This window comes from Panthera onca, chromosome A2, assembly GCF_046562875.1.
Source record: "Panthera onca isolate mPanOnc1 chromosome A2, mPanOnc1 haplotype 2, whole genome shotgun sequence".
Classification (NCBI taxonomy): Eukaryota; Metazoa; Chordata; class Mammalia; order Carnivora; family Felidae; genus Panthera; species Panthera onca.
Window position 1 is genome coordinate 152,380,795 of NC_138340.1, and position 26,349 is coordinate 152,407,143.

The window sequence follows — 26,349 nt, forward strand, 5'->3', positions numbered from 1 at the left end:
AACTACATAGTTCTTCAGAGCAAGGATCACCACATATTACATCACAATGCCTAGTAGCTTTCCCGAAACCATCAAGGTTTTCAGTGAAAACATATTGGTTGCACTGAAAATTTAATATAAAGTTCTTGGAGACACTACTGAATTTAAGGGGTTGGGGAACCAAAGGGTAGTAAAGAAGTAAAAAGGTTAGATTTTTTAAGTTAACACTAAATTGAACATCGGTACACTTGAATTTCAAACACAGTACTATACTTGCTATCACCTTGGGCACCTCCTTTAACAGCTCTTAGCATTTGGCTCTAAAATGTAAAATGAGAAAGCTAAGGCTCCCATTTTTTAATGTACAGATCTTGCACTTGCCTCTGGAAAAGATTTCCCAAGGGCTTTCACGGATTGTAACATGGAAAGATTATTACTAAGTGTTACTCATCAACAGAAGCTGAACTTAAATAAAAACACACAAAGCAAAAGTGTCCATGATCCACCAGTTTTTAAAATAAAACTGAGTCAATGAGAATAAAATGCATGATGATTCTGAAGACCATATAAAGTAGGACTGCCACAGGTTATAAAGATATCACACTCAGTAGGACATCCTAAAGCAGCTGCATCCCCAGGGGAGGTACCACCTTTCCCCCATCACATTAAAAGTCTGCCATCCCATACCTTGGAGCTAATGGTCTAAGATGTCTAGTACAAAGGTAGAAATTTTGCTGTCAAAGATTACGACCTTGTTGAGAAACCACTAAGGTTTCCCAGAATATTGCAGAGACGCTCTAGGACAGAATGTACAACAAGAATTGAATACAGAATGAGATTAGGTATTAAGAGGATAAATTCTACTTTGCCTTAAGAAAAGAGTGTTGCTCTCTGAGCAGGCCTTGTGTATTTAGGAAGGTCATGACCCACAGTCTGCCGGTCAGGTTGGAAGTGGTGGTAATCTCAACCAAACACGGAAGCCTGCACAGTTTGCCCTCACATTCACTCCCTGGGGATGCCCAGGCTGGAAGAGAAGAGAGTTGTGTAAGAAATTAGCTGCACCCACCACTTGTATTTAATGAATTCAGGAGAACACCCAAAGAGAATATCATTAGCACATGAATGGGAAGGAAACATTCCTGCTGTGGAACTTTGATTTCTTTGGGAAAGGGAGGCTGGTTCCATGAGAGAGCCCAACTGCAGTAAAGTGATGGGCTAATGGAATGTACCGGGGAAGCTGAGCATGGGGCTGTGGGGATGAGTGAGCAGAGATTTTAGGAACCCCCAAAAAAAGTCAGGGCAAGAAAAGCAAGAAGCAGCAGTTCCTTTTTCTCTGCACAGGCCCAGCAGCACCAGGGTCCCAGAAGTTACCTGAGGTTTCTTCACCTTAATGATCCAGGTGGGCGGGACAATGACAGCAGCATGAGCCCCCAGGGAGCAGGGTTCTTCAATGTGATGCAGCATGAAGCAGGTCACCTTATTGTGAAACTGAGGAGAAAAATAGGCCAGTAAACAAATCCAGGAATCGTACATGGGCACAAGGATAAGTACATGTGCAGGTGCACACTCGCCCACAGGCACAGACACTGAGGACACACGCTCCTTATCACTACCCGGAACAGCCCCGGAAGTGAGCAAATTTTGAATTCGTTCCACTTTACAAACAGATAAAGAAATCAATCTTGTAGGTCAAGGCCAGCTAAAACTTTATAAGCTTTTAATAGGATATTTACATAACGAGGTCTCGAATGCTTCTATTAATCCTAACCCTGCATATAATTTTGTTGCACTTGACTTGTACTGGTCACAGACTAGACGGGAAACAATGTTGAGGAGGAAATGAAGGCAAGCAGAAAAGCAGTTCCTCTCTTTTTGCTAATCATAGATGTAAATCCACCCCGGGTAGTCCCTCCAGTTTAGGACACCCAGGAAAGAAGCAAGAGGTCTCTTCTAGAGAGTTCTTAACTCAAGGGGAAACAAAGAGATTGCCTCTGCTGGGTTTGTTTGGGGCTGCTGAAAAATACAACGAACCTATTACACTTGGCAAATCTAAAATGCTGCCTGTTTTTGATAGGAAGGAAGTAAATGTAGACTGATGATCGTAGCAATACTTCAGGATTAGTGGTTAAACTCTGTACCAATAGACTAAGTGACCATAGGCCAATCACATTTTCAATCCTCTTTTGTGTGTAAAGTGATAGTGATGTGTGGTAATAATATTTTCCTAATAAACAAAATCCACATGCTACAATAATTATGGGCCTTAAAGTTTTAATCAGGGATTTTTTAAAAACCTTAACATCAGTTTCTATCACATTATACTTAATGAAACCGTAATTTGTCATCAGAACTGGAACAATTTTAAGAATGGAAGGGAGCACTAATAATAATTACGTTGCAACAAAAGACATAAATTTGGTCGCTCTCTGAAAAACTGGCCAATATGGCCACCCCAATCCTGTCATAGAGAGAATCTGCCTTCATTTCTGCCTATCGTCAAGGTCTGATGTGGTCCAGTAGAAAATTACTAATTAAGTATAAATACAAAATAAATTATTAATTTCCCCTACCATCAGTTATTTGTGACCTCCAAACTATGACACACTAGAGAAATATTATTTGAATACCTTCTTTAAAAACTGATTTTCTTTCAGCAATTCAGATAAACCCATAAATGCCCATTTTCATTGCATTTCTAAAATGGCCAGGATCTCCGAGACAGCCTGTTTCTACTCCTAATTTGTACTTGTGTCGTCTCCAATCTAGACAGAGAGCTACGTCCAAAAGTGCATAACTTTTACAAGGTGGAGTCAGAGCCTAAACCCAAAAGCCCAGCTCTCAAATCCAGTTTGTTTGTTTGTTTGTTTTTTCCTGCTGCCGGAAGTGCCTACAGAGGGCACTTATTTGACATCAGATATTCTAGAAGGAATTACCTGTAGGGCTGAAATATATCACCAATGTAATTTGTCTTAAATTTTTATATTTCTAGTTCTTGCAAAATCACCTACAATGGGATTCAACTGGATTATGAATTAATGTAAAGACAACACGTGCTCCGGGTGAAGTGGGACTGAGTTCCCAAATTAATGGACTCTGGATAAACCATCTCACCACAGCCTGGAAGCTCCAGCATCGGAACAGATGCAGCCTATAGGAGCCCACGCTGCCAGTACTCTCCCACAGGTGGCGTCTCAACAGATCAGGGAAATCAGCAGCACATATACTGTTAGGGACACCTGAAACCTGAATCAGCTTCTTTGTCTCTAGGTGGAGATAGTACCTTGATGGAATAGGATAGTTTCATTCAAGACCTAGGATGACCTTATATTTGTGAGCAGATTCTTGAACAAAGATTATTTGTGTAAAAATTAACTGAAAGGAGATGGAAATGCCTAGAATATGTGGCAGGATAGGGACACAGCAAGCACTGAGCTTTCCAGACTAGTGCAACCCTATCTACTGACAATAGGTTCTCCTGATATGTGGGGGCCTAGGGAAATTATGCTACAGAGACTGGGTCAAACTTTATAAAATTCCCAAAGTTCAAAAGCAGCTGACCTACAAACATGTCACTTTTATGTGTGTCACCTAAATTCATCTGCTCTGGCCCTGTGGGCTAGGTTGGCTCATTAAATCTCATGTGTGTAGGGGGCCAAAGTCTTCCTGCAAACCTTTAGCTGAAATACTGCAGCCCTGTCTTTTCAGGTTGTCTGTGCAATGAACAGACTCTGTCCCAATTACACTGTCATTCAACAAAGTAGGTGAACTGAGAGATTAGAGCAGGGGTCTGGAAACTTTTTCTATTAAAAGGCCCGGATAGTAAATAGTTGAGCTTTATGGGGCCATACTGTCTCTGTGACAACTATCAACTTTGCTATTGTAGCATGAAAGTAGCCATGGACAATACATCAATGGATGGGCATGGCTGTGTTCCAGTAAAATGTTATTTATAAGAACAGGCAACAGTCAGATTTAGCCTATGGGCCACAGCTGGCCAATCCACAAGTTAGCATTGTCTGGTTAAAAAAAGAACAGGTATGTAGGCAAATAAGAAAATGAACCCTCTGGTTAAAAAGGGGTATTTAAAAAAAATGTCAAAAGGATAGACAAAAGAGGAAAATAGGGAAAACATCACTGGATCCTAACGAACATATATATGTTCAAATGTAAGGAACAGCTATACAAAGAGCTATAACAATATCCAAACCTAAAGAAGGGTACAAGACCACTCCTTACCCCAGTAGAGCCCCATAAAAAAGGCACCCACATCAAAAACAGAAGAACCAAGATGGCTTGATTCCGGTGTTAGAAGGATTATCCAATGGTGCAACTTCCAACCATAGAGGAGTTGTCAACAATCTAGTGCAATGGAAGAAATGCATGCTAGGGGGTGAGAAGTCCTCGAGTCTAGACCCAGGGTAGGAACAGGGAAGGATTTCCCAGGCTCTGATCCTAGGCTTCAGTGTGTATAAATTAAAGGGTTACTTGAATCTCTAGTTTCTCCCATTTCATAGAGGCATTAGTCCTATGGTTTAATCTAATCCTTCAAGGATCCTATGTGAGAGAAATAATACATAAATTAGAATGACCTTCCGTTTACAGACAGCAACTCAAGTAATGACATAGGTTCATTTTGATAAAACAAGAGCCCACTTTGTTTCATTTCGTTCCCAAACTTACCGCCTGTTTGCACCAGGAACAGCTGATAGCCACAATCTCTTTACTGTGGAAGGAGAACTTTTGCTGGAAGCCCTGGGAGGTTAGGACAAGAGATAGAGAATTTAAAACCACTTCAATCACGGCACGCATTTGCCCTCCTGAAGTCCAATGAAGTGAGGAAGGCCAGATGTGTCCCCACCACTCAAGGTGACTGGGACTGCCAATGCCACATTCAGCACTTACGTCCCACCCTCTGCCATGTAAGAGTTTCCACCCCTGAATCATCTGGAGTGTGAGAGGAGGCACCAATATTTGCTGTGCCACTAAGTACTCAAGCCAGCCACAAAGAGAGTTGTTTCTTTTCCCCCAAATAAATGTGGTTTGGATAGGGTTTTATTACAAACAAAAGAAAAGCCACTATTGGGCCACATAGTTCTTTTCAATGATGGGCATCCATCTCAGAGCTGCTATGCAACCTTAACATCTGAGAATGCACAGAGAGAGAAATTAAGTATCAGAGTTAGGACCTAGAAGCAGGGGTGTGGAAGAGTCCGAGGGTGTAGGAGGATTTTCAAACACTTTCACCATCCCCCTTGGGGCTCCAAACAAGCAGCTTTCAATGTTTATTCTTCACCAGCAAGCAGGAAAGAGATTAATGGAATGGCAAACACAATCCTTTTAAATGAACAAACAATTACTTTTCAATCAAGAATGGAAGAGGCGCTTTTTGGCTGTTGCTATCCTTAAAGAATTATCAGAGAGAAGTAAGTACGCAGTAATGCTCAAAGAATTTCGTTTAGCCTTCCCAAAGCTCTTCCATTTCTATCTTCCTTGACATCTATACTCGAATAAAGTAATGCAAAGCAATGACAAAAAAAAAATTGTAAAGGGATTTTGTAAAGTGATCAAAAGAAAACACAAAGATGTGATAGGCAGGGAAGCTATTAAGACATTGGCTGAAAAGTTTTGCTTTAATGTGTACAGATAATCTTAAGAAAAAAAATCAATTTACACATTATTAAAAGAATTCTCAATGGCATTTTGTGCAGTCCCCAGAATTCCTACCAATCTGTAGCATTTTAAATACCATGGAGCGTTTTCTCCATTTTGAGCCTCTCCCTCTTCTTGGGCTCCTAAAACACAGTCACGTTCTCCACCTGCTTCTCTGGTCCCCTGCACACGATATAAGACCAGAACCGCTTTCAGTCCTCTGTACTCTGTGATTCCTCCTTTAATCCCTTTCTTTTGCCCCAAACTCAAATCTCAATTCCAGAAACATGACTTAACATCAGACTCTCCTGGATTTTGAAAAATCTCTCCTTCAATATCCCTTTCTCATCAATTTAAGTGATAACAATCATTCCAAGTGCAGAGAAGTGAACACAGCAGGAGGGGTGACCACTCTCCTTACACAGCTGCTTGCAAGCCTGGCCCTTGGCTGGCATCTAGAAACTTGGACTTCCAGAGGGGTTCCCCATTCCCCCAACAGTTAAGAGTGGCTCGCTGCACCTAAAATGTTGGTACAAATGATGTGGTTTATTCTAAACACCTGCTTTCCTTTTGAGACTCTGGGATGTGGATATGTGCCACGCAGAAGGTGCTTATGTAACCAGCCCCCAGTAAAAACTCTGTGCACTGTGCCTCTAATGAGACTGGAGGACAACATTTCACAAGTGTGGTCACAACTCACATGGGAGGAATTAAGCACACCCTGTGTGACTCTGTTAGGAGAGGACTTTCAGAGAAGCCTGCACCCAGTTTCCTCCAGGTTTTGCCCCATGTGCCTTTTCTTTTGCTGATTTTGCTTTGGATCCTTTCATTGTGATAAATCAGAGCTGTAATACATACTGAGTCCTAGGAGTAATCCTAATGAATCTTCGACACAGGTGGTCTTACAGACCATAACACACTCACCTCTCCCCAAATAATGCCTCTTTCTGCCAATGATACTATCATTTTCCCCCAGGAAATGACACACTGTTTGTAAAACACACGTGGACTGAATTATGAGGACAGGTGTGGAGTTCAGTGCTGTGTGGCCACCAACAACCCACACAGCCCCCAACACGGAGACTTAGAACGGCCAGACAGAAACAGCTTACAGAGAGGACAGCAAGTCCGGGGGCCAAAGGGTTAGGTATGCAGGTCTTTTCAACTCAGTGGGATAGAATTCCATTCAATAGGAGTCAATGTGGTATATGATGGCACCAAATCTGAAGGAATGAATTCACATGGGAGGTGTCTGCCAAGTTCCTCCTCATCTCTCAAGGCACTCTTGATGGACTGGGCCAAAGAGAGATGAATAAAACTTCTCTTTAGAGCCAGCGAAACAACCTGTGACTGCGGGAGGAAGTAAAGCTAGCAGCCAAGAGCAAGGCTACTGATGCTGGTGCAGTGCCTGTGCAGGAGCTCCTGAGGCCAGTCTTGGCCATGAAGCTAGGCCCTTCTATCCTGCACCCCGTGTCCAGCAGCCATCAGGCTCCACAGATTGGTCACTCCACATCTGGATGTCTGCTCCATTTTCTAATTTGTTTCTCCTGGGATGGTCTGTTTTCCCCTATATTCTTCACCCTATCCTGGGCATGGCCTCCAGGGAAAATACTGCTTCTTACATAGCAGTGGCTATCTCAAAATACTCAAATAGCGACTTCTTTCCCCAAATTATAGGATCAACTATTCACACTGGCATCTAGAGCCACCCATAATCTTCCCAATTTTTCGACACCCATCTCCCATGCCTATTATAAGTTCCTGTGTTTAGTAGGATGGATTTCGTTATATTTTCAACATGCTTTGTTCATTTCCATGTTTTTGCCCATTTTTTTCTCTGTTCTCTTCAAGCCACCATCTAGAATGCCTACCAATATTTCACATACAGCATCTGAACTTTACTTGCACTACAAAGTTCCAAGTCTTCTAAGATCACCTGAATTCACTGTGATGGCTCCTCCTGGATTATAAGCCTTTCCACCTGGCCCTCACCTGGCATTGATGAAGTGCCCTAAGTTGCTGCTTATTTTATATGCACATGAATTATCTCTCCAATGGAATTATGAGCTCTTTGAGAGAAGCGCTTATAATATTTCTTGACAGATCTCTACAATCCAGCATAGTGCTTTGAAAATCATAGGTAGGGTATATTTTCTAATGGAAGAAGAAAGTCACTGCTACCACATCATGATCCAGTTATGAATTTTGTGCTACCCAGACCTTAAAAACCTAACCCAAACCACCTGAAAACATGCCCCTTACATAATTTTCCTCAACTCCTATAGGCATGGGAAGCATACTGGGATTCTAATTTTCATTTCTTAAATCTGTGACATCGACATATTGCACGGCTGAAAACCAGTATGGTAGAATTGGAGACAGAAGAGCAGTAGCCCCAACTAGAAGTTGGACTGTTCTGTGCCAAATGTATAAGTGGACAGAGTCTTAAACACTATTACCCAGCCACTATTCTATCAATTCACACAACAGATGATGGTATATCAAATAGAAGCCTATGGAGAGTCGGCAAAGCTAAGAATAGTTCTTGGCTCTTCTAATTACTGGCCTGGTGATCTCAGGCAAATCACTTAACACTTCCAGTTTCTCCCTTCACCTGAAAATGAGAATAAAAATACAAACTTCTCCTATACCACAAGATAGGTTTATTTATCAAATAAGGCGATTTACCTGAAAGATCTTTATAACACAGTAAGAATAAATGAAAGAATATTTTTATTGCTAAGATCCATCAACAGGAACCTCTCCCACCACCTTGCTGATGAAGTCCCCCAGTGACTAAAAGGACTAGTAATACTCTATTTGATGGTACAGAGTATGCGTATTAGCCCAGCCCTCTACTGCATATTGGCCTTCTGGCTTCAGAGAGAAACAGACACAATCCACTGTAGTCCCAACAGCCAGGACGGTACCAGAAACAAACAACTAGGGCTCTGGGCACTCTGCTCATATAGAATTGTAGTGGGTCCCTTGGAAACGAGGTCTGTTCTTTGTTTTGAATGCTAGTCTGACACAGTCACAGCAGCTTCGGCTTCAGGGTTATTGTCTAACATAGAGACATAAATAGAACCACATCAGAGCCTTCATGCACCAAGTTCCCACAGACCACCTGTGATGGGGAGGTTTTGGCCGGGATCTCAGCACAGCAAAAAGAGCCAGATTCCTAATTACCCATTTTAAAATGCTGGCCCAAATCTAATATTATGGTACTGACAGATGCCCCTACTGAATTTCAACTGACTAGGATTTTTAAGGACTATTTTGTTCATCACTATCACAAAGGAAAATGGGGATGGGAGGGCCAGATGCTTTAGATCTAACGGGCTTCAGAATTATAAATGCCATGAACCTCTTTTTGGTTGATTTTTTTAATGGAATTAAACCTTTGGAATACAATTTAAACAACATTTATTCTGAGCAGCTAAAACTTTGCTATCTATTTTTCTTCTGCAATCTAAGGGATATACCCAATGGCAGTCAGTTCCACAGCCTTGGCTTAAACCAGGGGAAAAAAAGGGCTTTATTTGAAATGAACTGAAATTATTTTACTGTTTATGTATTTAACCGAGGTTTGGGTAAGGGAAACTCCCGACCACCATCTGAGTCCCTGTTTGACTTCATTTTATCCAACAGAATTGTTGATACTTCCCTTGCCTCCAAACTTTTAAACAACAAAAACAAACCAAACCTCCCTGTATCGTTCCCATGTCCAAGATTCACAAAGTATTGCAAAAGGCAAACCCAAGGGAATGATAAGAGTAAGTCAATATTTATCTCAAAACAGAACTTGAAGCATTTTTGCTCAAGTACTTTCTAGAATTTTTGAAAAATAGATATACTTTTACACTTTCTAGATTTAACATCTAAAACGTTCGGAAGTTAGATGCAAGTTCATTATTTCTAGAAAAATAAAATAAAATAAAACTGTTGTAAAGTTGTAAGTTGTAAACTTATCCAACGAGATATGAATACCATGGCGATTTAATACAATAAAAAAGGGAACATTTCCGATCACGGCAGTACCTCGCTGAAGATCTCAAACTGGTGGTGTGGGTTCAGTGCAACTGCTTTTAACCAGCTTAGGCTCACAAACAACTGTGACAGTAGAGCACCACCAGCTGAAGCTGATAAATAACTAAGACCTTTGAGTGACTCCAGAGTAGACCCACACCAACCTAACTGAAAACATCTTTTTAGCCACTAAAAAAAATGGTACTTCTTTGACCTTAGACTGACCCCAGCACGGACCCACAGCAACCTAATCTAACCGATCGAAAAACTTCTAATAAAAAATGACACTTGTTTTAACCAACTATCTACAGACTCACAGAGTAATACTGCCCTCTCCAGAGTGCAACCTTTAATTTTTTTTTTTAATATAATTTATTGTCAAGTTAGCTAACATATAGTGTATACAGTGTGCTCTTGGTTTCGGGGGTAGATTCCTGTGATTCATCACTTACATACAACAACCTTTAATTTTCAGTTAACAAAACCACCATAAACCAATCCCTTTCCTAGTGCACAGATGTTGTTGACATTTTCCCCCTCAAGGAACTATTCATTCCAGTCTTTCACTGATGTGTGCACCCTTGCCTGACAATGTGAATCAGCAGATGTTAGGCTACTTCTACAATGTGCCTTTTTCCTTGCTCTTCTCAGTGAGAATTTGGTAGCATTGATATGTGCACCCTTATGGTTAGTGCAGCTTTATAATAGCCAAGACATGGAAGTAACCTAGGTGTCCATCGATGGATGAATGGATAGAGAACACGTGTGCACGTGCACTATGGAATATTACTCAGCCATAAAAAAGAATGAGAAGTTGCCATTGAGATAACATGGATAGACTACAGGGTATTATGCTAAGCAAGCTACGTCAAACAGAGAATTTCACTTACGTGAGGAATCTAAAAAACAAAACAAATGAAAAACAGAAACAGACCTGTAAACAGAGAAGTGGTGGTTGCAAAAGGACAGAGGTGTGGGTGGATGTGCAAAATAGGTCAAGGGGAGTGAAGGTACAGGCTTCTAGTTAGGAAATAAGTCAGTCACAGGAATAAAAGGTACAGCATAGGGAATATAGGCAATGGTTTGTAATAGTGTTGTATGGTGACAGATGGTAGCCACACTTGATGAGCACAGCAGATAGACTTGTCCAATCACTATGTTATACGTGAAACTAATACAACCCTGTGTCAACTGTACTCTAATAAGAAAACAAAAAATATAGAAAAAAGGGCAACGCTAATATTCTAGCTTATGCAACGATAGTTTATTTACTCATAGAAAATCTAATCTACCTGAACTTCCTAAATCTCCCATGCCGATTTTACTAGTCTTAAGCTAAAATTTTTATGAATATTCAATATTTTCATAATGTAAACCCATGTGGTCATCTAAATTGAATTATAATAAGTGAAGTCTTTATAAATGGAATTAAAGCAAGCGATGTCTTTATAACTTCTGACAGTGCTGCAGATTAAGAATCTACAGTGACTTTATTACAATTATCTTTGAAGAATCTTAAATTCTTGTCTATCGGGCTTATTATAACAGCATTATTTAAAGGTTCTGAACATTTATCAATGACCTTATTGTCCATAATATGCTCTCACTCCAGGGTAATCGCTGACTTACACACAGATTGACACTGTATTATTTTTCAATAAAACATTCTGTGTCCTTCCATTCTACTATTGCTAGAATTACAACACATGAATCAGAGTCAGTCTCATTATTCTCATAGTTTCAGCTTTTTCCATCAATTTAACTGAAGGCCCCTGCTATAAACTACAAATCAGGGGTGCCTGGGTGGTTCAGTCGACTAAGCGTTTGACTCTTGATTTCACCTCAGGTCATGATCTCTCAGTCATGAGATCAAACCCTGTGTTGGGCTCTGCGCTGAGTGCCAAGCTTGCTTGGGTTCTCTCTACCATCCCTCTCTGTCCCTCTGCTGCTCGTGCACATGTGCGCTCTCTTTCTCTCTCTCTCTCAAATTAAATAAATAAACATTAAAACAAATGAACTACAGATCATAAATTAAATATCCTGAGCAGGCGGGAAGCAAAATTTGGGGCAGTCTTCTTAGTAAAGTTAACAGTTACTATGAACTTGTCAGACTGTCTGAAGAGCTTAAGACTTGATTTCCAGAACTTAGTCATTTCAGAGACAGATGACTTTATGGAAGCAGACCTCAGAATATTGTAATTAAGGAATAATTAGAATAATTCTACAAGAATGGGAATTGATTTACATGGTAACTATTTTTAACTGTGATATTTATAGTTCATATTTTTATGACTATCCTGATTCTAGGACAAAAATACTTTATACAAGTACTTAGTGTTATACTCAGTATGTCCAAAACTGCATATAAAATGTTAACCATTGTTTTTATGTTAGTCCTAGAATACAAGGCAAGTTCCTTACATGAAAGTACTTTCCTAATGATACAAGCAGCTAATCATGGTAATGATCATCCATGAAAATTAATTTCATCTGATTGTCCCATAATTGATACACTTACCAATAAAATTATAACACTGATAATATTCACCACACAGGTTGTTTTATTTGAAAACAACTTTTCCTAAAGATGGGACTGATGTTACTACAGTTACCAATACAAATCACTGCAGCTTTTCAGAGAAGCCATATAATCTACAATCCTGCTGACAGTATGACATTCCAGGAAATAAGTGGTTATACTTTTACCCTTAACTAAAAGAGGAAAATGGTCTGCCGGCAGAACTAACTACACTTTGTTTTTGTGTAAACTTGGGCTATTTTGCTATAATGGCTCTCAGACAGTTGAGAAAGACACTTATAAAAGTTGCCAAAATTACTCAAATTGCGCCCTCCCCCACCCCGGTTTCATGAATGTATGTCAAAGTACTATTACCATATGCTGTATGCTTAGAGAAAGAAAGGATTCTGCTGCCTAGAAAGAGTCTTGACTTCATTTTAAGGGTTTAACAGTCAATTGATGGATTTTCCAGCTATGCCTCATATATCAACTATTTCTGTAACATTTTTATTGTTTTTTCTTCTATTACAGCAATTCTGGCATTTCTACCCCACTTAACATGGACTGATATTGTTTTTGTTGTTGTTGTGGTTAAGTTTTCAAACACCATAGAGTGTTACATTACTCTTCCTGGTAGTACTACAAATGGCCTAATTATTTTTCACCCCAGCATGCCCAGCCAGGGAGGTGTATAGGCACAAAGGAAGAACAGATTTCATCTCAAGAGGTCTAGCTGCAGGACCTCACCAGTATGTACCAGCTGGAATGGGAACATGTGTATGGGACTGCATTCTGAAGGTTCAGAATAAAAGGGGCAGGACTTCAAGCTGGATAAAGGAGTCTCTCAATGTGGGAGTGTTCCTCTACAATAGAGCATTTAACACATTATCAGGAACCTCAGAAGATCATGCTACTAACACTTGACAGCATTCTGAAAACTTGAATAAAGAAAGATTCGTGTTAAGTGAAATGGAAATGCCAGAATCACTGTGATAGAGGAAGTGATGAAAATCTCACAGAAGTAGGCACAATAGAGTTGCTATATTAGGTACAGCTAGAAAATCCATTAGTTGACTCTGTTCTGCGAGAGGATGAAAAGGATACTCCTCTCAAAAAAGCAATGAAAAACTGGCAAGAAGGACACCATCATTGGTGAGCAGCTCTTCCCTGGAGGTTACATCTAAGGGTAGGAAATGGCTAACAGAATGAGTACTCTGACAGCAAGTGGAATTACGGAATCTCAAGATCATAGAGACCGTGTGGCAGCACTTAACCACTGAAGCAATGTGGGTACAATTACTGCAACACTGAAGTTGCAGCCAAGGGGCTTGACCTACAGAGAGCTATCAAATGGTTAATATAGCATGACCTCTCTAGAGACAAGATGGATTATCAGATAAAATGGGTATGACTCAACCAATACAATCCAAAGAAATCAAGAATGGAGGATCAAGAGATGGGAGGACAAACGCTCCCATAATGAGTCATAATCTTTTGCCTCATTTCTGGACTCACACCAGTTTTCAAAGGGAAAACTCACTGATTAGAGAGAGCAAGTCCGCAGGAGAAAAATCCTGCAACATCCTAGCAATGGTCTATGGCAACATTTCCCCAGCTTCTAACTAAAAGGATCTATAGACATTTATTTGGGAAGATGTACACTGGGCAGAACTGTCCAAATATTCTAAAGACTACTGGACTAGAGTCCAAGTTGGTATGTGTACCCAACAACCTAGGTATGAAGCAACATCTTGGTGCCCTGTTAGAGTATGGATGTACAAGGCCAATTAAAAAAAAAATGAAGTCCTGGACCAAGACTGGCTCACAGAGAGTCTATTGGTCCACAAATCCACCAGAGTTAATTTCCCTGGTCCCTAATTGTGTAATTGGAGTGAACATATCTTGTATATTTGGAGGAACTCCGTTTATTGGCTTCCTAGTCTGTTGTGTAAGAGCCAGCACAGAGAGGAAACCCACATGAAACCCCACACCATCCTCTCAGTCATAGCTAAATCAAAACCAATGCCACATTCTCAAAAGTAATAGGTATTAGGTGATATTAAATGATTAATTTTTAAGTTATAATAATGGTATCATATTTACATTTTTTAAAGTTATTATCTCTTTACATGCCACCCTGAAAGACTAAAAGAAGCAGTGGTGGTGTTCCCCAAAATATCTCCATTTAGTTCACGTGTGGAGCTCCTACAAAACCAGACATTACATTGGACAATAATGCTGGACTACTGGAAATTCAACCCGGTGTATCTAAATGCAGCTACTGTACCAAATTGGGCATCTTCTGGCCTTGAGTGTATGACATGCAGTCACTAATGTGACAAATGAATTCTTTTCCATCCCTTCTGGAACGGGAATCAAAAATTGTTTACATTCACTTGGTAGAGTTAACAGGGCTTTTAACCCTCTGAATCCTATCCAAATGTAGTACAAAGGGACCTGAACCATTTGAACATTCTGAAGAACACCACTTGATTCACTATATCGATCACATTATGTCAAAATGGATGAGCAAGAAATGGCAAGTACACCAGAGGGTACTTAATAAGACAGTGGGTGGGGCTCCTGGGTGACTTAGTCGGTTAAGCATCCGACTTCAGCTCAGGTCATGATCTCATGGTTCATGAGGTTGAGCCCCATGTCGGGTTCTCTGTGCTGACATCTTGGAGCCTGGAACCTGCTTTCGATTCTGTGTCTCCCTCTCTGCCTTTCTGCCCTTCCCCTGCTCACACTGTGTGTGTGTGTGTGTGTGTGTGTGTGTGTGTGTGTGTGTCTCAAAAATAAACATTAAATTTTTTAAAATAAGACAGAAGGTGGGGAGATAACCACTATGAGAAATCAGAGATCCCACACATCAGTGAAGCATCTAGGGTTAGTGGTTAAGAGCATGCTAGAATATCCTATCCAATTTAAAGGAAAGACGATTGCATTTCACAAGCTTGACTACTAGCAGTGAACCACAGCAGTCAGTAGGCCTCTTTGGGTTCTGGAGGCAGCATACTCTACACTGAGGAATACTGTCCTGATCCATTTACTGGATGACATTAAATGCTTCTAGCTTAGAATGGAGCCTAGAGCAGAAAACAACTCTGGACCAGGTGCAGTCTGCAAAGAAAGTAGGCCCTGTCAGTTGGGCCATACAACCAAGAAGACCCCATGCTACTAGAGATATTAGGCAGGAGAGGAGATGCCCTCTGGAGTTTATGGCAAACACCAACGGGAGAATCGCAACACAGATTGGATTATGAAACAAGGTTGTGCAGAAGAGAACCGTATGTCTCTCAAAAAACCGCTCTTCTACTCCTATGCTGTGCTGGAAGAATGCCTGACTACAAATCACCAGGAGGTCGTGACTCGGGTCCTGTCAGATCACTAAGCCATAAGGTTGGGTGGACCCAGCTGCCATCCATCATCACATTTAACTGGGACCATCTGGATCCAGCATGAGCGGTTTGAAAGAGCACAAGTACAACATATGGGTGGGTAACTCAGACTCTCTACATCATCTCTTATACATCGTACCAGGCCTCTTTTTTTTTAAGTTTATTTATTTATTTTGAGAGAGAGAGAGTGAGTGAGAAGGGGAGGGGCAGGGAGACAGAGAGAGAGAGGATCCCAAGCAGGCTCCGGGCTGCCAGCGCAGTGCCCAAAGCAGGTCTCGAACTCATGAACCATGAGATCATGACCTAAGCCAAAACCAAGAGTACGACGCTCAACCGAGCCATCCGGGCACCCCCCACCCCCCCACCCCCCCCTCCCACCCCACTGCCAAGCCTCTCATCTGACTCACACCTATGGAAATAAGGAAGTCTCTAATGATCATCTGAAAGAGAAAGGAAAAAGCTGAAATTGGTTTGCAGATGGGTCAACTTGGCATATGAGTCCAGGGCAAACATGTACTACTGCTTCCCTAAAGCCTACTCAGCCCACTCCGGAATGGCCCAGAGAAATGTAAGTAGGAAGAAATCCTCCCAATCAACATTACTTCAGGTAGAGCATCTGGTGACCCACTTTGTGTGAAAAGATAGGTAGCCTGATATACGAATACATAATGACTTACAGGCAATGGTGAATGGCTTGGCTAGTTGATCAAAGACTCGGAAGCAAACAGGGAGGTGTGGGGAAGAGGCATATGGATGCACATATGAAAGTAAGTATAAGGAGTGAGGATCCCTATATTACATATTAATGCCCACCAGAGAGCACTCAGTTTGTAAGAACTAAAAACTCAGACACAGTAACTCAGACTGCACACTGTCATGAGCCATCCATGGACTTCTGTCCATGTAGCACCATGATACCAGTGATGAATGTTGTTTGGATCCAACATTAAAGGATTCTAAAACTGAGCTGGCTACTGCCCCTGCTGAATGTCTAACCTTCCAGCAAAAGATTCCAAGGCTGAGCATCCAATGTGGCACCATCCCTCAAAGGGGATGGGCTTCAGTCAGCCCAGAAGAAGGGAAAGGTAAGCCCATACCCAGAACATATGTTAATTCTAGTCAAGATAAGTTGCTGCCCCTTCCTTCCACAGTGGAAAGGATTCAGTGGGATCAATTTGCCATCACGCAGCTGTTGACTGGGCTTCGGCTGACACCACCATATAAAGGCTTACAGAGTGTGTGACCCACCAACACTGGATCCTGCATAACATTGTGTCAGACTGGAGAAACTATTTTCCAACAGTGGAGGTGCATGAGTGAGCATACAGCCATGAAATACACTGGTGCCATCACATCCCACAGCATCCAGAAGCTGCAGGCCTAAAAGAGAGATGGAACGGCTTTTGAAGGTGTTAACAGACACTAGCTTTCAGAGGACACCCTATGAGCACCATCCTCCAGTCTCATTGTACTCACTAAATCCAGGATCATTTCGTGGTGTTTTTGTTTCCAGGGTAAAATATATGGATGCAGAACCCAAGGAGTAAGACTAGGAGCAGCCATGCCTACCATCATCCCACTGGCCTGCTTGGGGAATTTGTGTTTCCCATCCCTAGAACTCTGGGCTCTGAGGGTCTGAATCCCATCAGGGGAACATCCCCACCACAGGACATAATAGGAGGCCCTTAAACCTTAAACTACCACTGCAGCTACTGACGCTGAGATCTTTGTGTCAAGAGAGTAGCAGGCACAGGAAGGAGTCACAATTTTGGCAGGAGTAATTGATCCCAATCGTTAAGTGGAGGTACAGTTGTCATTTAACAATACAGGCAAGAAGAATATATCTGGCACCCGGATTACCCACTGGGGCATCCTTTCTGCAGTTCAACTCGTCCCTCTGCACAATCCTAGGGCCTTCATAGTGAAGGCATTTCTGAAGATAGAGCAACAGGGACCAGACTGACCAAGCACTGCATTAGCTACGACTACCAGGACACTGACCATGCCAAAGACTAGGGAACAGTGGCAGTAGCAAAGTGGCCCTACAGAGGAGACGCTGAGAGACTTAACCACTGGGGCCTGCAGTGCACTACTTCTGAGCCCTCACCCCCATGTCCCCTTTCTTTTTTTTTTTAAACCACTTTATTGAGGTATGATTGACATACAAAAAGCTGTACATATTTAATGTGTACAACTTGATGAGTTTGGAGATAAGTATACACTTATGAAACCATCACCACAATCTATGCCATAAACATGTCCATCACCTTCAAAAGTTTCCTCCTGCCCTCATTAGTAGGTATTATTTTGTGATAAGAACTTAACATAATATCTAACCCTTTAGCAAAATTTTAAGTCTACAATACTGTGCTGTTCCCGACGGGGACTCTGTGGTACAGATCTCAAGGATTCATTTTGTCCTGCATAACTAAAACTTTGTTCCTTTTGACTAATACTTCCCCATTTCCCTTCCTGGATGAATCTGGAGGACATTAATGCTCAGTGAAATAAGCCAGACACAGAAAGACAAATACTATATGATACCACTTATATGAGAAACTAAAAACAGTCAAACACATAGAAGAAGAGAGCAGAATGCTGACTGCCCTTGTCTCTTTTCTTGATACTCAGCCAAGGACAAAAAGAAAAGCCAGGCTTCCAGCAGCTCCATTGTCAAGGGCTCCATGGAGAGGCTTGATTTCTTTGCCCTGGTTGTATTACCCACTCTACACCTCCTCATTGATCCTCCTGAAGCTAAGGGCAGAAGATTCCACTGTTATAGCAAACACAAACTGCCTAACCAGTGCATACATCCTTACTCTTGAACTTCCATTCCTTGTTCCTAACCTTGCAGGGTCTCTTGATAGCTGACCCCAGGGCACACACATTTTCAGATTAGTGGAGAATGGTGCCTTATTTAAGGTGGTAAGGGAACATCTCCCATAATCCCAAGTCAGTTTTCTCCATTATTTTGATTTTATCTCCATTATTTTTCTCTAATCCCTTTCACTATTCATATAATATCTCAACCATACGCCCATGGGATGGTTTTAAACATTTTCTCCTTTTTGCAATAAAAAAAAAATTCTATTAAATATACTTCCTTTAGTTGTATATGTCTCAAATATCGTACCATAACTTCATTTTAAATTCATTTTTAACAATATTCATTAAAGAGTAGTTTTTGGGGCACCTGGGTGGCTCAGTCAGTTGGGCGTCTGACGTCAGCTCAGGTCATGATCTCACAGTCCGTGAGTTCGAGCCCCGCGTCGGACTCTGTGCTGACAGCTCAGAGCCTGGAGCCTGCTTCGGATTCCCTCTCTCTATACTCTGCTCACACTTTTTAAATATTCTCTCTGTTAAATACTCATCAAATTACATGATTTAAGGTTCAGTGTGCCATCTCTTTTCTGACTGAACCCTAACTCTTATGTAATACGAGACTATGAATGAAAACAATGTGAAATGATATAATGTTCATAAACATGGCGGCCAGTCAGCAAATGTTAAAGCACGGAGCAACTGAACCATGAGCTCTCTCATCTGATATCCATTAAGTGCCACACACGCTCAGCCAAACACATATTCAAGGCTCAAGAGAAAGGCAGCCCAAATATTTACTTTATTCTGATTTTTTAAACTAGAAACTAAAACCACAAACACTCTTTAACTATAAACACTCCCTAACAACCCCAAACTTTTACAAACTACCAGATGAAACAAAAAGTTTTGCTAATTGAAGTGATTATCTTTCACCCCATCCCAATGGATAAATTATGAATAATGCATAAGGGACATGTGTGTATTGGGGATGTGTGTGTTGGTTTAGAATCCCTGGATATGTAAGACTGTACATCCCTACTGATGAAAATTAGGCATAGCACCAGAGTTTGAAATTGATTTCTAGTCACCTAATCTGTAAATGGAAATACAGCGACTAACTTTCCTCTAAACCTGACTACAAGCCAGTATCCAAAGGATTATTTACTGTCCAGCAAGAGACACACAGGTCAAAGACCATCCCGTCCCATCCCATGAGTGCTTGAGTCTCTGAGAATTTGTGAGTAGCTGGATTATACACAGGGACTGGATATAGTAGTTCATTATTATGGGAACATTATGTGAAGAGTTGGGATCACTGGCTTCTCAGCTAATAGCTATCATGTGCAGAGAGCTTCGAGCACTCCAAGACTGCCGCCTGAGAACGGAAGCGGAGAAGGAGACATGGCCACAGCAATTCAGGGTACGGGGAGTCCAGTCTTCCCCATTTGGTTGATCATGCCAACAGAACATAAGACCAGAAAATGGAGCATAATGTGACACCAGGGAATACCTGTCACAAAATATAACGTTTATTGATTTTCTTTTAATGTAATTCTTCCAACTCTACTATGGCCTGAAAGTTATTGGGGTAGTACCAGCTACTAGAATGTCCAGTGAAGATATGCTTGCAAGGCAAAAAGCTTGATCGTCCAGATCCTTCCTACCTTTCACATCTCTAACCTCAAAGTTGGCTGTGCCTGTCTACCAGTTTCTTGCACATCCCTCTCTCTCTCTCTCTCTCTCTCTCTCTCTCTCTCTCTCATGGGAAAGTTGTTGATAGTCTACAATCCACTAAGCAAGAGAAAGTCCACAAGCCCCAAGACACCATCATAAAGGGTAGGGTAGATGGAGCCAATGAAGGAAGGTCATGAAAGAACAGAAGACCAACCTGCTTCTTCCCAACCACTTAAAATGGCTAAGAATAAGAATTGTTTTACTTCCTCCTCCTTCTCTTCCTTTCACCTCCTTCCCTTTTCAACCTATTTCATCTCGCCTCTTTACAGGCTAGAAAGGAACCAGCTACAAGTCACCGTGAACTGAGTAGATAATCCAATTACAATGGAAGGCCATACCCTGGAAGCAAAGGTATGTAGCCTTCCAAAGAAAAACTTGGTAACTGAGGCTACAGGATGATATTCTCTTTCAGCACCAGGCAAAACAGCAAAATTAATCTTTTTCCAGGCCTCACTCATCGTCAATATCCCTACCTCAGATAGCCAATATTTCCTTGTATCCCTCTATGGTGAAAAGTGCTATACGGGTCAGTTCATCCCAGCATGTGATCCAAAAAAGTCACATGAATAAATCAACAAATTAGGAATTAATTGATGAGTAAAATATTCCCCCCAATTATCTTACTTTACCAAAGCAGAACTTCCCTTTACTGAGTTCAGCTTACTATTGATTAATCTGTGGGGCGCCTAGGTGGCTCAGTCTGTTAAGTGTCCGACTTTTGATTTTGGCTCAGGTTATGATCTCATGATTCTTGAGTTCCAGCCCCGTGATGGGCTCTCTGCTGACAGTGTGGAGCTTTCTTGGGATTCTCTCTCTCTCCCTCTTCCCCTCCCCACCACTCACATTCTCACTCCGTCTCAAAACAAATAGAGAAACATCTAAAAAAAATCTTTGTAGTGTGATTCACCACCAGTTTAACCTTCCCAGAGGGTCCTTTTATTCCTAAAGTAGATCTCTGTACAATGAAAAGAGCCATAACCCAAATCTGCTGGGGTCACTAACATGTGGCATCGAGGGAGTTTCACAGCATGTGGTCTTAGGACCCACTCCCACCTTCCTTTTCCCAGCGGCCCTGCACCCCAAGAGGCCTTTCACAGGTCACACCAAGAGACAGAGTAGACATAAATAGCCACAGATGAGGAAGCCATCTCTTTCCAGGAACCAGAATACATTTCTTGCCTCTGTGTCGTCCTTCCTGTGTTGAGTTCTGTTCAACACAATAATGTGTCAACAAAAATAGTGCTACTCAACAACCCACTGATTTTCTGCTGCTGAGCAAGGAGTGTGATGGGCCAGCAGTCCTCAGAAGGGGGTCACAAAATAGGAAGTGTTATTTTTTTTTTTTTTTTTTTTTTTTTTAGCCATCAACAAGGAAATTCACTGTAAAAGTGTATCCATCTGTCTTAAAAAGTGCTACTACCGGTATTAAGACCCCTGACTTTTGCAGTGAGTTCCACAACGACTAAAACCCCTCCTAAGGAAAGGGACCTGGAGATATAAAGCCTTTCAGAAATGAAGACAGGTACTGAGCACTGGATTCGGGTGACAGGATGTATCTACCTGGGGCGTTTGTAAAGGCCTGGGGAGCCTCCTACGGTGGCCATGGGGTGCCGGGCCCCTTACCTTACCACACTGCTTACATTTTCCCTCCTGCCGACGCCTGTGCACCCAGTGATGACGCACAAAGTTCTGTGGGAAAACAAAAGTAAAAGAGTACGTTTAAATCTGCAAAGCCCATTATTAGTTTTTTAAATGTTTAAGCATATAGAGTTCCTTAAACTATAACCTAAGCCCGTATTAGCACAATACCAAACACGTGTATGTATGACTTGTTTGATAATAAATATGAATCCACTTGGAAAACCCAAAGCTACCCCCATGCCCAGGGATCTTCCGTATTTGTAGAAATCATGAATCGTGTCCTCCCTCCACGTCTTCCTCGTGGCCACATTGTGAAGCTCTTCCTCTGCTTTCTTCCTAGTAAAATGCTGTGCAGATGTGGGAGGTGACTGAAATGCCATCAGAGAAGTGAAAGGTGAAGGGAAGATGAAACCCCATCTATTTTTAAAAACAAATATGTACTGAATACTTTATATATGCCAGGGAGGCACTGTATTAAACATCCACGCTAGGAAGAACTTTAAGAAATTAAATTCTCAGAAAAAAAAAAAAAAAAAAAAAAACAGATCTCCTCATTCAGGACACAGAGGATGAGAATCTTTCACTCGCAAAAGTGAAGGCAAAGAAAAGATGAAGGAGAAAGATGACGAAGACGGCAAGAGATATGGGCCCATTGTGACGTTTTTGCAATGACATTGTGTTTCAACTGTCCTTGGGTTCTCTAAACAAGATCAGCTTTCAAGGTCTATTCTTATCTTGGGCCCTAGGAAACAATGAAAGCCCTTTTCCTCCCAAATAGACAGTCACTCCTCGGGCAGGGAGTCAAGGAGACCCATTACCACTGCTGTTAGGATATATCATAGGAGAGAAAGTTGTCTTCAGGCCCAATGGTATGGATAAACTTACATACAACTCATCCCTCTTATACCAATACACCTAAAATACTTCTTTTTTCCTCCTGTCCTTTTCTGAGAAAACACCCTTGAGCCTATATTAACATGTCCATCATCAGGCCACAACCCGTATTTTCCCTTTGAAAGGCCCTCTAATATATATCCAGTCATTCAGCAAATACTTAACTAGATGTCTACTATCTGGCAGGCACTGTTTTAAGTATACAGGTATACAGGAAATAGATCCGTGTTAGGAAAAACAAACGTTATATCAACACATGAAATCCAGAGTGACAAAACTACCTCTGACAAACATTAGCATTATCAGTTCTAAAACGCCACCTCTGTTTCTCTTCATAATGTCAAATCAATTCAAGCTAAAGCTTAAACAAAGAGCCTGGAGGAATAATGGTGTTTTAAATGTAATAAGATATAAAGAAGCATAACGGTCCCACTAATTAGTCTAATTTTTGTCTTGCTTTCCCCACCGAGGCAATTTAATTAACACAAGGACACAATTCTCATATTGTTCTCAGAAAGAAGCTAGTAATAATATTCTTGAGTACTAACTGTGTGCCTGGCACTTTTAAGATACTTTAAATGCAATAATTATTTTAATTTTCATGAAAATTTCTATCAGTAGAGATGCCAGTCAGTATGTACCAGAAAAATCCCATTTGTTGTGAAAATACTGAAATATTCCTATATTTGTTGATAAATTAGTTTAGTTCCCCCACCATCCTCCTGGCTCCTCCCCGAATGCCACAGCACCTCACCCTACCTCCTCAACACTGGAAGCCATTTCTACCCCCTCTTACTATTAATCAACTAGAATGTTCGTTTTTGACATAAAAGGTCTCCAGGATCCTCCTCCAATGAGCGCTCTTTTGAAAACAAATCACGTTGCCTGAGCAAACCCAGAATCCTGGGCTGTGCTCAACTGGTGGTGGTTGTCTGTATGAACTTCAATATCATACAAACGATGCTGGGTCCCATGGCTGGCTGTGGCTTCCAGGAGAGCGGCAGCAAGTCAGAAATCTGCCCAGTTATCAGTGCCCAAAGTACCCACTGGGGCTGAAGTTGCTGGACCCTGCTGGCCCTCCAGCCCACTGCCTAAGAATAGGGCTGGGGAGGACTGGGCCAGTTGCCAACTACACCCTATCTCAATTCACAACACCATAGAGCACATTATCGGAGGTTTTTACCTGAATTATCATGATCACCCTCCTTTCACAAATTACAAAGCTAAGGAATTGAGCAGATACTTCAGATGTAAGGGTGAGAACAAGGATTCCAACCCAGGCAGGCTGGCAAAGGAGCCTATGCTCTTAACCACCATGTTGCTGTGCCTTTCCTCTGCTCCGAAAGCTCGGGATCAAGCTCCTTCAGTAAATGATTTCAATGACAGTAGTCGAAACACTGAATATACAAAAACATCAGTACTATAAGAGAGAAAAATTTACTGTAATTGCTGTTAGTTTAGCAAAAGCTGTGGGAAAATGAACAATATCATTGATGGTAGAGAAATTTTCCACTTACAGAGATTATACATCACCTAATGACTATCAATTTAAGGAGGGAAATGTTGGAAGAATTTGATGCAATTGCCTATGAAATCATGGCTGACTCATGGGGTTATTTAGCTAGTGACAGCTCTAATCAAAAGATTAAACCAACAATTTCCAGGAATCAACAATTATTTAGAAATTATAAGACTGACTTAATGAATCATTTATGGTTGCAACATGTGTCATTTGGTACACAGATTTATAATACCATGTAGTTTAACCTACTTAGGGAATAGAAAGGAACATTTTTAAATTGTTTATTTAAATATTAACATATGACTCAGAAAGTTGTGAAATATTTTTAATATCATTTTTCTAGAAAATAGGCTGCAAATTAAGACACAGATAAAGTAACTTAAACAAAAGCACTACTTTAGAAGAAACTGAATAACTGTCTCCCATCCATAGCTCTGATTTGAGAGGTCAAGCATCCTTTTATTAAGAGGTCTTCACAGGCCTAAAAGAAACTTCTTGTGCTGCTGCTTTAATATAGTTTGAACAAATATCCAAAAACATGTGTTGAGTGGAATGGAATTATCAACCTAATTTTTGATGATTCAATCATGTAGTTGCCACTTGGGAGGGTTATCAATCACAATATCAATCAGAGGGCGAAGAAAAAACAATTTCTACAGAAACACTTCTCTTTTCTAACCTTCATTACCAACCACCTTCATTTTTCACACTATTTCCTTTTGGCTATTTTTCACATCTCCTAAATTATGGAACTGAAATTAGACTCAGGATCCTTCTACTACAAATACGAGTGTTGACATACTGCTGTTAATATAGCAAAGTAAGGCTTCTAACACCATGACATCTTTGTATTATTCGTCGATAATCTCTGAATTATTCATATACTATCTTCAAGTACTGGGGAAGGAAAGGACTATTACTTATGGGTATTCAAAATCTGTGATACATCACTTCAGGGTTTATAATTCAGTATCATTAGCAGACATACATAACACAATTGCTCACTTATTTTTCAAACGACAAGTTTAATTCCTAACATTATTCATAGACTGCTTGAAAGAATCTTAGAAATTATAACCTAATCCAGATAGCTTATATCTTAGAAAACTGAGGTCCAGAAAGATTCATCTTAGAGATGTTCAACCAACATTCATTTAAAAACTTCCATAGGTCAGACATTCCACAAAGCATAAGGTACTGTGGTCAACAATCCCTGCCCTAGATCCCTGAACTAGAGATACCCAGAGTGGAAAGTAGCAGAAATATCATTTGAACCCAAGCCAAACTATTTCTAAAGTGACTGTTCTTTCATTTATATTCAGTAAACTACCTAAGGTCTCTTAATTAAGAATTTCAAATGAGTCATGCCTACCATAAGTTTCATCTTCAAACTGTCCTCTTACAACAAGAGTTCTTAGGCATTTGGGGAGAAATTAACTCATTTATAAATGCTTTTAGTCAACAGACAGTCAACAAATCACACCCTTTGTGTCCTGGTACAATGAGTTTGGGACGAATTCCCTGAGTGACCTCCCCAGGCTTACACTTCGGGGGGGGGGGGGGGGGGGGGGAGGGGGGCGGTGACAAACAAGCAAATGAGTAATATCCATAAACAATTATGACATGCAAAGTACTCTGAGGGGGCAGAACAAGGTACTTTGATAAAGAACTATGTGCAATCTATTTAGAGGAGATCATTAAGGAAAACCTCAGAGGGGATGATATTGGAGCTGAGGCCTGACTCTAAGAAACGGTTAGCCATAAAGAGACTTCTAGTACAACAGTGAAATACTGTTGTACAATATTGTACTGTTGTACAATAAATATCTGTGGGGAATACCTTGGTCCATGCCTCAAGAACTAAAAGAAAGTCCACATGGCAGCTGGATGGGTTTGAAGAGGTGTGCTTGAGCAAGACTACACAGGCCTTTTCATAAAGAATTGGGCTTTATTCTAACTGCTGTGAAAACCAGTGGAAAAATTACAGGATCTGATTTCCATTTTAAAAATCACTCTCTCAAATTCAGATGGACTGAAGGGGAAAATCAAGGAATCATGAAGAAGCTAATGTAGTAGTCAAGAGAGATCATGGTGTCCTAGTCTAGGGTGCTAAAAACAGAAACAAAGATAAGTAGATGGTTTGAAATCTGTTTTATAAA

At 40.9% G+C, this 26,349-nt stretch overlaps 1 protein-coding gene across 8 annotated transcripts in view; it reads right to left on the minus strand.

Moving 5' to 3' along the window:
* The window catches only part of DGKI (diacylglycerol kinase iota), a 447,606-nt gene that overhangs the window by 229,371 nt on the left and 191,886 nt on the right, over positions 1-26,349 (minus strand). For 7 of the 8 annotated variants that reach the window (XM_078438893.1, XM_078438899.1, XM_078438891.1 and 4 more), the window contains exons 6-8: positions 21,757-21,822; positions 4,660-4,731; positions 1,351-1,467 (exon numbers count right to left, since the gene is read on the minus strand). In XM_078438893.1, coding sequence (XP_078295019.1) covers positions 1,351-1,467; positions 4,660-4,731; positions 21,757-21,822 — 255 coding nt within the window. The remainder of the gene's footprint in view (positions 1-1,350; positions 1,468-4,659; positions 4,732-21,756; positions 21,823-26,349) is intronic. The other variant, XM_078438897.1, reaches the window with a different exon arrangement.